This window comes from Crassostrea angulata, chromosome 1, assembly GCF_025612915.1.
Source record: "Crassostrea angulata isolate pt1a10 chromosome 1, ASM2561291v2, whole genome shotgun sequence".
NCBI lineage: Eukaryota > Metazoa > Mollusca > Bivalvia > Ostreida > Ostreidae > Magallana > Magallana angulata.
In genome coordinates, this window is record NC_069111.1 from 56,360,486 (window position 1) to 56,375,914 (window position 15,429).

Below are 15,429 nucleotides of genomic sequence, written 5' to 3' on the forward strand. Positions count from 1 at the left end.
CATAGAAGTCGCACGATTTAGTTCCGGCGTCATTGAAACAGACTCTCAAAAAAGGTATAATTGTTCAAAAAGTTTTCAAAATTTGCGATTGCTATCTACCAGAGAAAGGTAACTCAACCCTGTCCTAATGAAAATGCCAAACCAGAATTCCAATAAAGGATTTACAATCGTTGTCTGGGACACAAATATGATTTATAAAGATAGTTACTCCAGCGTGGAGGCGTGCTCTAGTGCAGTTCCCAGATTTAAATCAACTGTGATAAATACAGAGTAAAGGTACACTGTAGAAAGTTGCGACTTTTTTTGTAGGTCAAGGATAGCGTCCCTGCTACATATTTGTGTCACTAGAATATTCGAGTATGAATAAAGCACATAGGAATCTAGGAACTGTGTTTGGGTAGACTTCTATGTCTGACCTTCATAGTGCTTAGTAACCGTGCGAGGTCAGCCATATACGGTCCTCGACCAAGATGTGGATGTCTGTAGAACGATTTATCTCTGATGGACGTTGATTACAGAGGCTGGGTGGTCATTACAATAACCAGATCTGCCTTCAAATTATGCATGTGGTATTTTATCCATAAACTAACATTTATTATAGAAAAACTCCAAATATTTTATCATTCTCTTATATCTTCTTACAGAACTCTTATTCTTCAGGAAGTTATTATAATCTAAAATTGGCGACGACCATCGAGTCCTCCTTAAATGGACTGTACGAACTTGGCGTTATCAAAACAAAGCTTTTTATTGTTATTGTCAAGATAAAATGATAGAATGACCTGGCTGAATCCCCGTGTTAATATTTCCTCTTCTGGAATCGTTCCTTTAATTACAGGAAGAATTTCGTCAAAATTATTGTTTTAAACAAAAAGTGTGTTGTATGACATCCACAAAAGCATAAAGGATTATACTTGTATCACAAAAACAAGGTTTTTAGAGATTATGTTAAATGGGTTTTTTCGCGTGTAGTTTTTTTATATTAATTTTTGCTATCTTGCAAATTTTTGTGCTGTCTTGGCCCTTTGTTCACGATTTCATCAGAAACGTCAGAAAAGTTTCTTCAAATCAGCCATCAGAACAAAATATCATAATAATGATAAATGACCATTGGAGGGCATACTCTCAAACTGAGCTGAATTTTTTTCAAATTTTATTTTCCTAATTTTGAGTTCTAAAATGCTAAATTGAAGTTTTTCTTATAGTCAACCAAAAATTTGAGCGTCGTTCGTCAAGTTATAAGCGAGAAACAGAGCACACAGTAAATTGTTATGTAAACAAATGCAAGACCCAGGCCCTGTTTTTGTTTACATATTGAATACTTATTAGAAAATACAAGTTTTTAAACAAAGAAATTTGAAGAAAAAAATCAAAAACTAAAATCGTGACCATGGGCGTTTAAAGATTTATTATCTTTGCTGAAGGTTGAATTTACAATACTAATGTGCAGTAACAAGCTTCAGACTTGAGTTGTTTTATTGCCTCCTCGGAGAGGGTGAGAAACTACAAAAGTTACAACATTTATAAGTACATGTACAGACATCAACATGACAATCCACATTTCACATTATGCCAAATTTAGAAAAAACGAGTGTGACTCATGTACATAATGTAAGCTGTAAAATCTAACAATCATAACATGTCAAATTTACTACTAGATGGTTCTGGTAAGTTATCGAGACAGCAAATTATAAAATATATGCAATAAAATCACGTAAGAGAAATAATGAGATAGTCCAATCTATGTTTTACTTAATGCTAACGTCCTGCCAATACACAAATCTCTATTTCTGCTGTAAATATGATGTGACATGTAAAAATAACTGATGCACTTAAAATGTAACATAATTATTCGACACTATTAGCAATGTAAAGACATGACACTTACAGTTTATAAACATCCAAGCCCTGTTTAGTCGGTTAACAGAAAACCATGATGTATGGCGCGAAGCCTTTCTCATTATAAAAATATCCCTCCGGATATTAGATAAACCTAAACAATCTCAAACCGGATAAAATTGAAAAATTATCAAAACAAGTAACAACACACTCCCCTTCTGATTTTGACTAGAAATCAACATTTAAGCAAACTATATCAATATGTGAAAATATAATCAAATTTGACAAAATATTCTGATACTAAACTGGTACCGATATCATGTAAAAGTACATAATACAATAAATCCGATCCCACACACGAATACAAACGTTGTCATATTTCGGTGGCACACTCACTTAACCTCCAGGAGCTTCACAAGTTGGGTGATCGGACGAACATAGGAAGTGGACGTATCCCCTCGCATTACCCGCACTTTGACCTTGCGAACGAGTTCATCTTCGCTTTTGAAGGCCTCTTCGATTACTCCCATCGGCCAATGGTTTCTGGGGGATTCACTGTCTTTCAGAAGCACAATGTCACCTTTATTGAAGTGGATTCCTGGCGATTCCCATTTTGGTCGGGTCTGAAGAAGGTGAAGATACTCCGAGCGCCAGCGGGTCCAAAAGTTGTCGGCAAGATACTGTACTCTCTTCCACTGGTTTTTGATAGCATCTTTCTGGTCGCAGCTCGGTAGGTCAAAATCATCCAAAGGATTCTTTTGAGTAAGCAGCTGACAAGGTGATAATACCTCTGGTTTATCTGGGTCCGTTGATACTGGCACTAAAGGTCGTGCATTTAGAATGGCACAAACTTCAAGCATAAACGTTGAGAGGACTTCATGTGTTAGATCATGTTTGTTTTGTAGTAACAAGGCATCCAGGATCCGTCTACAACAACCAATCATACGTTCCCAAACTCCTCCGAAGTGCGAGGCATGGGGTGGGTTGAAGATCCAAGAAATTCTGTTATTCTTCAAGTAATTGGCTACAGGGCCCTTCTCAATAAATTGGGCATCCAACTCTAGCTCTTTCACACCACCAACAAAATTGGTGCCTCTGTCCGACCTGAATTGTTTAACAGGTCCACGAATGGCCATAAATCTGCGAAGAGCATTGATGAAGGAAGGACTGCTTAACTCCTCAATGAGTTCGACGTGGACAGCTCTGGACACCATGCATGTGAATAGAATGGCCCAGCGGTTATGGTTTCTTTGCATGCCTCTGGTCTTCCTGTAAACAATAGGCCAGGGTCCAAAGGTGTCGATGCCAACAAATGTGAATGGTGGCCCGGTCTCTAAACGGTCTCTAGGTAAGTCTGCCATTTTTGTCCAGCCAAAGCTGCCTCTAAGTTTCTTGCATGTGACGCAACTTCTAAGCACAGAAATGATTAGTCGCTTTCCACCCACAAGCCAAAAGCCAGCTGCTCGTATAGCACATTCTGTTAAGTGACGTCCTTGATGTTGTATGTTACTGTGAAAATGACGTACTAGGAGAAGTGCAATATGATGGCCTTTGGGTATGATGATTGGATGATGATCATCTTCATATGGTCGATTAGTGGAGATGTGCTGCAGCCGTCCTCCAACTCGAAGGATTCCATTTGGATCTAAGACAGGGTTAAGGGGAAGAAGTGAGCTGTTTTTAGGTGGTTTACTCCCCTTCATGATTGATTGCACCTCTTCTTGATACACTTCATGTTGTACTTCCTTTATGATGAACTGCTCTACAGGTAAGTGATGATTTTGTTTTTCTCTTTGGAAGCGCACAGCAATCTTCCTTAAGTTTGTGATAGCTCTCTTGAGACTATTCCAAGATGAGAATTTCGTAAATCTGGCAGTCAAGGATAATACTTTTTCTGGAGGATCTGATGTCTCAGTCTTCAGGTTCACAACTTCTTTCCTGATCTCTACATCGTCATCCGCCTCGACTACAGGGAAATACTCGTTCACATGAACATATTCATTGACAAGAAATTCTGGTCCTTGTAGCCATACACTATGCGGAAGACTGGAAGTCTTAAAACTTCTGGTGGCGATATCAGCTGGGTTGGATTCAGTAGATATGTAGCCCCACTGCTCAGGTCCACAAAAGGATCTTATGCGACTCACACGATTGCACACATAGACATGAAATCGTCTCGCCTCAGCTGAGATGTAGCCTAGAACTACTCTGCTGTCTGAATAAAAGCGGAATGCACTCTTTGCAATGTCCAATTCTTCTTTTACAGTTTCTGCTAATTCAGTAGCAAGGACTCCCGCGCATAACTCCAAACGGGGAATGGTGTGACCGTGTGTCGGAGCCACCTTTGCCTTTCCCACTAAAAATCCTACATCTGTAACATTGCCTGTACTGACTCTAAGATAGGCTACGGCTGCAATGGCTTCTTTTGAAGCATCGCAGAAGATATGGACACTGACATCGTCTGCTGAAGTCACTGAGGTCTTGCCATACATGCGGGGAATTCTGATGTCCTCTAAACACTGAAGCGAGTTTACCCAGTTTTCCCAACGGATGAGGAAGTTTTCTTGAAGTGGTTCATCCCAACCTACTTGTTTTACTGTTGACATTACCTCCCGAAGAAAAAGCTTTCCTTGCAATGTGACAGGAGCCGTGAATCCTATCGGGTCAAACAGACTGTTGATTGTCGACAGTACCCCTCTGCGGGTAAAGGGTTTCAGGTCCTTTGAGACTTGGAATATGATAGAATCGGTTTCAGTGTCCCAGGAAACTCCTAGACTTCTCTGGACTGGTAGTGTGTCACATCCGAAATCAAGGTGTTTCAGGTCTTTGGAGAGATCATCATTAACAAACTGCTGCAAAACGGCTTTTGAGTTGGAAGCAATCTTATGCAGTCGAAGTCGTCCTCCTATGCTAAGCGCCTGTTGTGTTCTTCTCATCAGACTGACGGCCTCCTCTTCACTGGTACAGCTCGTCAGACCGTCGTCAACATAAAAGTTCCTGTTGACAAAATCTTGTACATCTGTGTCTGCATGTTGAACAGCCTTGTGTAGTCCGTACGTCGCAATCGAGGGAGAAGGTGTATTTCCAAATACGTGTACAGTCATTCTGTATTCCTTGAGTGGTGTATCAAGATCACCATCAGGGTGCCAAAGGAATCTCAAAAAGTCTCTGTCTTTCTCTGTAACCTTGAAATTATAGAACATCTGCTCTATGTCTCCAGTGATGGCTATCTCATCCTTGCGGAACCGCAGAAGAACTCCTAAGAGATTGTTGGTTAGGTCTGGCCCCTTGAACAGAACATCATTCAATGCTAATCCCTCATGCCTGGCCGAAGAATCGAAGACCATACGTATGGAGTCAGGCTTTTTAGGGTGGTATACCCCAAACAATGGTAGGTACCAGCATTCAGAATTCATTGAAATCGGTGGTGCTATCTCGGCATGCCCGTGGTCAAAGATTTTCTGCATGAAATCTTGAGCATGACGATGCTTCGTTGGGTTACGTCGAAAGCTGTTGTCTAACATCAGAGCTCGTTTAAGGGCTTGAGTTTTGTTATTGGGTAGAGTGGGTCTATTCTCCTTAAAGGGCAGGGGTGCAGTCCATCGCCCATCTGCATCTTTCTTGAAGGAAGAATTCATAATTTCAATGAACTTTTTATCGTCTATGGATGGTCCAAGTTTTTCATCGTGTTCTGTTTTCTGGAAAACACTGCTGACTACAAATAGCTGATTTTCACAAGGCTCAAAAAGGGTAGGCCTTCCGTTTGAGAGTACAAAGGTCTTGTTTGTGTTAACGACTTCTGAGACATGAGTGTTATTTAAGCATACTCTGCCAAGTATAACCCATCCTAGTGGAAGCTTCTGTGCAAATGGTAAGGAAACTTTTCCTATTTTCTGTTCCATCACGTGGTGGACCTCCAAAAGATCTCTGCCGATCAACAGTTCTATCTGCACTTTGTTGTCTATCCGTGGTATACAAGACGCAATATCTTGCAGGTGAGTGAATTGACGTGCTATCTGGGGGGTCGGAATTTCATCCCTGTTGTTTGGAATTTCATCACATTCCAGAAGGGTAGGAAGTTCAAATGAGCAAGTCTTGTCCATAGATTGCACAATATATCCTACACCTTGTCGACCAAATACAGGTTTCTTCCCGGCACATGACACTAAAATGTAGTTATGTTCTGGGCCTCTTTCATGGAAAAAGTCAAAGAGTGTAGAAGTTGCCAGAGTTTGATTACTCTGATCATCCACTATGGCATAAACAATCCGAACTTCCTCCGGTTTGTTTTTAGGGTGTACACGAACCTTCAGTATCTTGGCGCATGATCTGTTGGTGGAACGGGTAGTTCCACATATCTGTGTACAGGATGTTGATACCTTGGAAGCGCTCGACTCCCCTTCATCCTGGATCAAGTTGGGGTGTAATGCTGTGGGATGTGAATAAGCATTACAGATGCTGCATTGTACCTTGGATTTGCAGTTTTTGGCAAGGTGACGCTGGTCTGCACAACACTTAAAACAAATCTGTTTCATGCGAATGAACTTCATCCTTTCTTCTAGAGGTTTCTGTCGAAAGGCTCTGCATTCATTTAGGGAGTGGTTTTTTCCATGCAATGGACAGATTGTCACATCTGACTGACACACAGCTACTTCTGTCTTTCTAGTTGACACATTTCTTGGAGGGGGGTTTCTTTGGTATACACTTCGTCCACCACTTCTCTGTGTTTGCTTCTGATTATCTGACTCGTATACAAATCCTGGGTCATTTTTCATTTTTGCAAGATTTTGAAGGAAAGAAGTGAAGTAAGTAAATGGTGGAAACTGTCCGTTATGGTGCAATTTATAGTCACTTGCTTTATGAGTCCATTTTTCTTGTAGATTGAATGGCAGTTTAGACACAAGTTTGTTTACACCGTAGGAAGAGTCAAAATAGGCTAGTGTGATTGCGTTCTGATCATCACTCTTGATTCCTTCAATTTCAGTTGCAAGATCTGCTAGATCAAAGAATTCTTTCCTCTGGTGATTTTGAAGTTTTGGAAAATCTAAGATCCTTTGTTGAAGTGTGTGTTGAATTATTTCTGGACTTCCAAAACGTGTGTCAAGGCGTTCCCATGCAAGTTTTAATGCCTTTTCTGGGTCCTGTACGTTCGCTGAGCGGATGCTTTGTACTTGCTTGGTGGAATCTGGTCCCAGCCATCTGACGAGCAAATCAAGATGCTCTAGAGGTGATGCCTGTACTTCTGTGACTATGTTTTGGAATGTCGCTTTCCATGATGAGTAGTGGGTTGGATTATCATCATAAGTAGAAAAACGTGAAGATATCAGGTCCTTTTTGGCAATATATTTCGTGAGGTGATCGAACCCATATGGGGAGAATGGCTTGGCTGATGGGTTCAGATTGGATGTAAGATCCTGATTCTTCTCACACGGTGTGGAATGTTTTGGGTTACAAAAGTTCTTGAAGCTTCTTATGGACGAAACACTAACCTGGTCTTCCCGATTTTCTTTCAAGTTACGTACGTACTGTTTTGTCCGTTCTAAGGTGTCTTGTTGACACTGCTCCTTCTCTGCACACTCTTCGAGGATTTCTCCTTTTTCTGTGTCATTAGCGAGTGTTTCTAATGCTTCAAATGTAGTCTGGGCTACAGCAACTGCTTTGCGACTTTCCAGAATCTTTCGCTCTGCTTCGATGGCTGCTTGCTTCCTTAGGAGCTCCGCTTCCTCTTCTGCAAACTTCAGGTCCAATTTTGCGGTTTGCAGGCCCACTTTAGCTGCTTGGCGTTGGATGATAGTGCTGAGGTTTGAGCCAGTTGTTGAGGGGACTTGAGATGTGACGCTATGCCTACGCTTTCCTACAGATGATTCTTTGTTGAGAGAAGAATAACTCAAGTTCCTCACCACTTCTTCTTTAACACGGAGTGGTAATCCTTCAGTTTGACCGTTACTTTCTGCAAATTGTGTGTAGGATGGCACATTATCCGTAAGTCTACTTTCAATCTCAGTTATCATGTAGTCAACTTTACCACGAACTGATGATGCAACTAGCCTGTGTGAGGCCTCTTCCCTTAAGCTAGCTGCTGTTCTTGTTCCTTTTAAGTATGACACATATTCATTGGACAGACTGTTGTACTGATTAGCAAAGTGGGTAAGGTCAGACTTCATAGCTCGTAGAACATTTTCCTCCGTTGGACGGACATCTTCAAATTCTAGAATCACCGTTTCAATGTCTCTTCTTACATCTCGGAGTCTGTCATTATATTTCTCTACTTTGTCCTCGAACAGCATTAGGGCTTGTTGAGTAAGCGTCCTCACTGATCGTAGATGTCGATCTGGTAGACTGCATGTACCGATATCCATGGCGTATGAATGTGTAGTACCAAACTTTTCTCACTGTGCAGTAACAAGCTTCAGACTTGAGTTGTTTTATTGCCTCCTCGGAGAGGGTGAGAAACTACAAAAGTTACAACATTTATAAGTACATGTACAGACATCAACATGACAATCCACATTTCACATTATGCCAAATTTAGAAAAAACGAGTGTGACTCATGTACATAATGTAAGCTGTAAAATCTAACAATCATAACATGTCAAATTTACTACTAGATGGTTCTGGTAAGTTATCGAGACAGCAAATTATAAAATATATGCAATAAAATCACGTAAGAGAAATAATGAGATAGTCCAATCTATGTTTTACTTAATGCTAACGTCCTGCCAATACACAAATCTCTATTTCTGCTGTAAATATGATGTGACATGTAAAAATAACTGATGCACTTAAAATGTAACATAATTATTCGACACTATTAGCAATGTAAAGACATGACACTTACAGTTTATAAACATCCAAGCCCTGTTTAGTCGGTTAACAGAAAACCATGATGTATGGCGCGAAGCCTTTCTCATTATAAAAATATCCCTCCGGATATTAGATAAACCTAAACAATCTCAAACCGGATAAAATTGAAAAATTATCAAAACAAGTAACAACACAACTAAATCTTAATATTATTGAAGATAAAAGCTGCAGCAACATCGAAACAATAGCTGGGATATCTAGCGGTTTCATTCATCCAATCGGCACTTAGAGGATGGACATCGGCTCTTCATCTGCAAGTGGCCACTAAGTCTGTGGTTGACAGATAGAGTTCAGATCAAAGGACCCCAAGTACCAGCCATCCACAGCTCTATACTTAAGCGATTTGTTGGAAAACTAGAATTCACGCCATTGTTTCAATTCAAGAAATCGTACATCACACCGGAACAGTCTAATCGCTGGCCGGATGGATAGACACTGTCTACATAGCACATCGGGTCAAATCAGTACACACTACAGGAACTGTAGCCCAGTTATAGGGACTTGGACACGATTAGAGTTCAAAATTTAAAATTGTAAACAAATATAAGACTCGAGCTTTGTTTACATAACAATGATTTCTTACCTCTGCATCTCTCTTTTCACTTGACTTCTTACATTCAATGTTTGGTCAATCATTCAAAATGAGCAAGAAAAACAATTTAAACATAAAATTTCTAAAAAGAAAATTTCTATCTAAAATCGTGTCCGAGTCTCTTTAAGGTCAGTGTAAACGCTGTGGAATCATTTCAATTCGTGGTGGCCCGTATAAGTAGATTTGATTTTTTTTTATATGAGTGCTTCGGAACGAAATTTTGAGGATAACCTTGTTTTAAAGCAGTTCAAGGGTTTTTTTTAGAAGTCTTATTTATGATGTATATAATTTGTTTTGAGGCAGCCTTGAAACAAATGAAAATTGAGTTAACTCAAAATATAGCCGATATATATGATCTGTGCGACAAATAACGTATTTTTCTGACAGAGATTTAAAGGTTTTGTATTAGGTTTTAGGTTTGCTGAATAATATTATAATATATAATTACATTTTCCTATATGCATGGTGTGAGAAGTTCTACGACATCCTGACACCTACAAATGTTGATTCCCCAGCGAGCCATGGTTTCATTTATAGATTTATTGCTCTCTTAATGTGCAATCGTTCGAAGGTCTCAGAACTAGACTTATGAAACATAACACCAATCTATTCTATTACTTCTTCTGCCAAGCGTTCTGATTGGCTCTGAAGCGAGCTGATTTTTAAAAAATTTATTTTTTGGGGTGGAAGGTTGAAATAAAGGTTATCTATTTTATCTCTAAAGCCTTAAAAGCATACATGTAACTCCTTGATTCAAGAGCATACAAGCACCCTAAATGACAGCGATACTATTTTAGATGGCAGGAGCAGGTGCTTGCTGTGATGTAAGTGTCAACTGAGGTGTACATTAAAAACGTCCGATTTTCGGTTTCAAAACAAATAATGAAATACACGAAATACAATACAGTAATTTAGCACCAACTATAATTATGTCACTGCTCATTCATGAATGATTGTTGGTTTCTATTTCACGGTGAAGTGCAGTATATCTTCCGGGGTGAACTCATCTTAATCAGCCAGCCTCCTTCCAGCAATTCAATAATTACAATTTTTTGCATATCAGTATGGTCCATATTAAATGCCGTTCCATGTTTACAATCTTTGATTACATTGTTTATAATCTTGTTTGTCGGTTTAATCGTTCGTCCGTCTGTTCATCTGTCTGACTTTCATATTTTGTTTTGATAAGTGAATCGTAGCAGATCAATTGACGTACTTTGACGTTTTGATGATAGACCAGAAATATCCAGGTACTTTGAAAGGAAAGCAGTATGATGCAATCCTTTGGTGCGAATCCTGGTAATAATATAGCCATGTAATGAGATATTGACTATTAATGTTGGCCTTGGGTCGGGTGTACTAGGAAGTTAAGTTGTCTCGCCAATATTGTCATTATGAAGACAAAGACAGCCATTCAAGCCGAGCCATGCATGGCACCAACTATACGGTCTGATCACCTTAATACTCAATGCTTCTATAGCCCTACGGTGGCAATCTTACTCTATTAAATATTCAATATGTTTTCTTGGGTTTCCCATTCATATTTTTAGCGTATTCTAATTGAAAAAAATTGGTAATATTTAAAGACTTACACATGTAAACAATGTAAATATTTACAGGTATCTTATACGAGTATATGATTATCATAGATTTAAAAAAAAAGTACTTCATCTTTTCTACAACTATTGGATAAAAAATGCATCCGTAAAAAGCGTTGTTTTAGCAAAAGGGCAATAAGTGGGAAACTTTCAAAGTATAAAGTGTGACGCCCCTTGGCAAACCGATAAGTATCACTTGTTATACGTAAATAGTATACTAGTATTCTCTTTCACTCAAACATCAATAGAAATATGTAAATATTACTGACCTAAATGTACGTGTATATATAGGGCACTGACTTTGTAAAAGTTATTAGCTGATGACGTATGAAAGTGTCATTGTACCTTAACCGGTCAAACGACACACTGACATCGGGGTACAGTAACGTAAATATACCCGCAAAGCAAGGAAAAAGTTTTCCTGTTTCTTTTGTTTATTTTATATCATATTTGATTTTTATCGACCATAATGTTGTCATCTAAAAGACTTCTTTCCTTGTTGGGTTTTTTTTAATTTGAATTTAAATAATTTTTTTTTTATCTTAATCAGGTCAAATCAGACTGATAATGTCAGGCCATCGGAGCTGTCTCATTTGTTGTATTATTTATTGATCATGTATATATTAGAGAGAGAGAGAGAGACAGAGAGAGAGAGAGAGAGAGAGAGAGAGATTGTTTGGATGGCTTGACGAATAGTTAAGTCGCTCCTTAATCGAAAAAGATATCCTTATTATGCTTCCAGACATATCAACTTCAAACATTTCTCTTCAGTGATGATAAAAAAGACACACGACTTCACGATAAATAAAATATAGTTCAATGAAGACGTGAGTGTATCAATGTAGCTAACCGAACAGTAATCACATTTGTTGATTGGTTACTGTACAAAAAGCCCTTTCATATTTTTAATGGTAATTTTCACCTATTCTTAACAAGATTTTTAAGATAGTATTTAAAAAACAAAACAGGTGACCGTCTATAAGTTGTTTAAAACTAGAACGGAGTAATGCGTTTTGTATCATATGTTTGTCAACACTTCAAAGTGAAAATAATTCATATTTCAAAGGTGAAAAATTCAATTTTTAAATACTTAAGGGCAATTTTTCTTTTTGAAACGTAAACAAGAGAACAAACAACGCCACGCAATGAAACAATTTTAAAACAAATTATGTGTTTGTGAAAATCAATGTGTAAATTAAAAAAATATGTCGATTACTTTAAACGATAACCGATTTCAAAACCTGTACACTTGTGAATTCTTTAACAGAATATCTATTGTGTTTCGTTAATTTGTCTTAATAGATGATGTCCCAAACATTGTGTGTTTTTATCATGTACATTGAAATATTTCCATTCCGGATTTTTATTTTATTGAATATCATATTTGATTGACATTAAGCACCAATCTACCAGAATCTGTTTTGGCGGGTAATAACATCAATTTGTGTTGGCGGGTAATAACATCAATTTTTCCTATCGTACTTTCGCGAGAGACATAACATTTTAATTGCAAAATCGATGCTAAATTCTGTGAAAAGATTTATAAGTGGCAAATAACTTTTATTTATATTTGACAATCTCCGCCGAGTGACATTTTACTGGTTGTCTTGCATGTAATGTCATACAATAAAACTATAAAAATATTATATGAAAATTGAAATGGTGCAACCACATGTCTAAGATTGTCATATTGGTCCAGTTTGATTATTTTGGATAGTTGCCAAGTGAGTGTACAACGGGAGGTAACTCCTTCATCTGTATAGTTTTCCAGATACTTTATACATTACCGAGGATTGCCTAGGAATATCTTATAAAGCCCCAATTGCATCTTCCGTCGTGTATATTAATCTCAGAAACCCAATTACATATCTAAATGTTATGGTAGATTCTAAACATTGAAGTGTTTGAGGATTTATTACACACATGGAAGTTTCTTACTCTTAGGCAATTAACTTTTATTGCTAAAAAATGTCCAAAAAAATTAAAAATGCAAAACTTGTTTAATAATGGTGATGATCATAAGAACGGCACTTCACTATCAGAACTTCATTATCCGACAACCGATTGCGAGCTCTTGTGCAGAAAAATCTTCAAAGGAAAAGTCACATGTAAACAAACTCTCTCTCTCTCTCTCTCTCTCTCTCTCTCTCTCTCTCTCTCTCTCTCTCTCTCTCTCTCTTTCTCTCTCTCTCTCTCTCTTGCTTCCATATATTTCAGGTTTCACTGATGCTGAGAGTTTTGGACACGTTGTTGTTTTTCCTGACGTTCCTCCTTAACAAATTATTGGCGGGCGGCTTTTTGACACCGTTCCCCACTTTCTTTTTCGCTTCATCAACTTCGTTACATTCCTCGGCTTTTTGGTTGTTCGGGGGAGGTGATAATTTTGATGGCGGATTGCCTCCTGCTTTGAGAATTCTTCGTGTATTTGGAAACTTATTTTGCCCACGCTTAGGAACAGTCTTTTTCGGATTAGATGAGTTGTCTATGTTTTGATCTGCCTCTTGATTGAGAGAAGGTGGCTCGGGCTTCTCTGCCCAAGCTGTTGTTGGTGCTGGTTTCGCATTGTTTTTTATGTCAGGGGTGGTATTTGTGTTGTTTAGGTTTCCTTTTTCATTGTCATTTTCCTCCTTCTTGTCATCATTATTTGTGGAATTATCTGTGGAATCCTTATTATCATTCTTCTTGTATTTATCTTTATTTCTCTGTTTTTGCAACTTCCGGATGACCTTTTTAAACTGTATGGCCGATCTGACTAAATTAGGAAAGTCTGCTAACACTACAAGTCCTACCACTAGAGACAACAGCACGGGACCAAATATGATCCCCACCCCTTTAGCAGACGGACGTGGGTCGTCTGCGCAGACGAACTTTCGTTCGTATTGTGACGTCGTCTTGACGTCAACTGTCAGTGTTCTTTTGAGTTCGTCAATTTTCTCTTGGAGGGCTTCATCCGAGATGTTGGAGAGACCACATGGACACTCGCAGACAAGAATGGGTGCCGTGGTAACCGGGACCACCGCTGTTGTCATGGTGAGCGGGGGACACGTGTCATCCTTAATTATATCTACAAGAAGCAAACACGGGAAATTAAGTTTAAAACGCCAGGTTTGCTGATGCTACACTAGCTTCTCTTAACAGGAGGTGTTTGTGTATTTTATATTTAACTTTGACTGAATTATTAGGGTATAATCATGTTTGTAAAAACTTGACTCAAATATGATTTATAGATTTACTGTATGATCATGTTTGTAAAAACTTGACTCAAATATGATTTATAGATTTCAAAATACATAGGTACAGCGAAATTAGAATGTCTTCGTGAAAAAGAAACTAATGACATTTAAATTTTTAATGTACTATAGGTAAAGCCTTGGTGATGGCGGGCGATTAAATATGAAATACCAATAGTAGGACGAGTAAGAAATTGAAAAAAAATTGATTGTCTTTCAAAATTCGTTTTAGCAATCATATTGATTTTAAGCGCTTATAATAGATCAATACTTGAAATGAATAAAAAAGATACGTGCAAGCGTACTAAGTTTTTTAAAGAGAGTTCTATTTCTATTTCAAAGAATGAGATTTTATACAGGTGGTCTGTACTCAATGTTGAAATAAAAGAAAAAACCTTGAACAAATGACCCACTATACATAAGGGAAAAAAGTTTAGCACCTGGCAGTTAATGTTCATAAAATATATTTTCTTTAAACTGGGGATAAGGCACCACTAAAACTGGGGGTAAGGCACCACTAAAACTGGGGTTAGGAACCACTAAAACTAGGGGTAAGGAACCACTAAAACTGGGGGACGGAACAACTAAAACTGGGGGGAAGGAACCATTAAAACTGGGGGTAAGGCACCACTAAAACTGGGAGTGAGGAACCACTAAAATTGGGGGGAAGGACCCACTAAAACTGGGGGACGGAACAACTAAAACTGGGGGGAAGGAACCATTAAAACTGGGGTTAGGAACCACTAAAACTGGGGGTAAGGAACCACTAAAACTGGGGGGGGGGGAAGAAACCACTAAAACTGTTTTTATATCTCTCCATATAAGTTTTTATGGAACGCCATAGCTGCCTTATGTGGTTATTTCATGTGAAAATGGTGCTTTATTATATGAAGATGGTGCTTTTTTATATGAAGATGGTACTTTATTATATGAAGGTGGTGCTTTATTATATGAAGGTGGTGCTTTATTATATTATTACTTATTTGGTTAGTTACTGACTCACTACGGAAATATATTGGGTTGATCAATCTCATAGATGGCGAGGCGAAGCCGAGCCATCTATGAGATTGATCAACCCAATATATTTCCGTAGTGAGTCAGTAACTAACCTAATAAGTGTTTTGTTTTTCCCGAGGACTATCAAGCGACATATTTGTTCACAAATAGCAATCATCTACGCAAAGCCAGGTTCAAGATGCCTAACATTTCGTTCAATTTAACTCATTTAAACTCTTCAAAATTTTCAATCTCACCTTTCAAATACTCTTTAAAAACCTTTGCTTCACCCATGTTTACTTGCAATATT

At 38.3% G+C, this 15,429-nt stretch overlaps 3 protein-coding genes across 3 annotated transcripts in view; 1 reads left to right on the forward strand and 2 right to left on the reverse strand.

Moving 5' to 3' along the window:
- Positions 1-15,429, forward strand: part of LOC128158262 (leucine-rich repeat and IQ domain-containing protein 1-like) — a 152,174-nt gene that overhangs the window by 77,053 nt on the left and 59,692 nt on the right. The window lies entirely within an intron of this gene.
- On the reverse strand, positions 1,453-8,830 carry LOC128158254 (uncharacterized). Its single transcript, XM_052821014.1, has 2 exons — positions 8,678-8,830; positions 1,453-8,292 (listed from the first exon to the last, which is right to left on the reverse strand). The coding sequence occupies exon 2, from the start codon at positions 8,196-8,198 to the stop codon at positions 2,232-2,234; it is 5,967 nt and encodes a 1,988-aa protein (XP_052676974.1). The 5' UTR covers positions 8,199-8,292; positions 8,678-8,830; the 3' UTR covers positions 1,453-2,231.
- Positions 12,433-15,429, reverse strand: part of LOC128158285 (uncharacterized) — a 31,483-nt gene continuing 28,486 nt past the window's right edge. Inside the window, exon 8 of the mRNA XM_052821052.1 lies at positions 12,433-13,957. Within this exon, the coding sequence (XP_052677012.1) occupies positions 13,107-13,957 (851 nt within the window). The 3' untranslated portion in view covers positions 12,433-13,106. The remainder of the gene's footprint in view (positions 13,958-15,429) is intronic.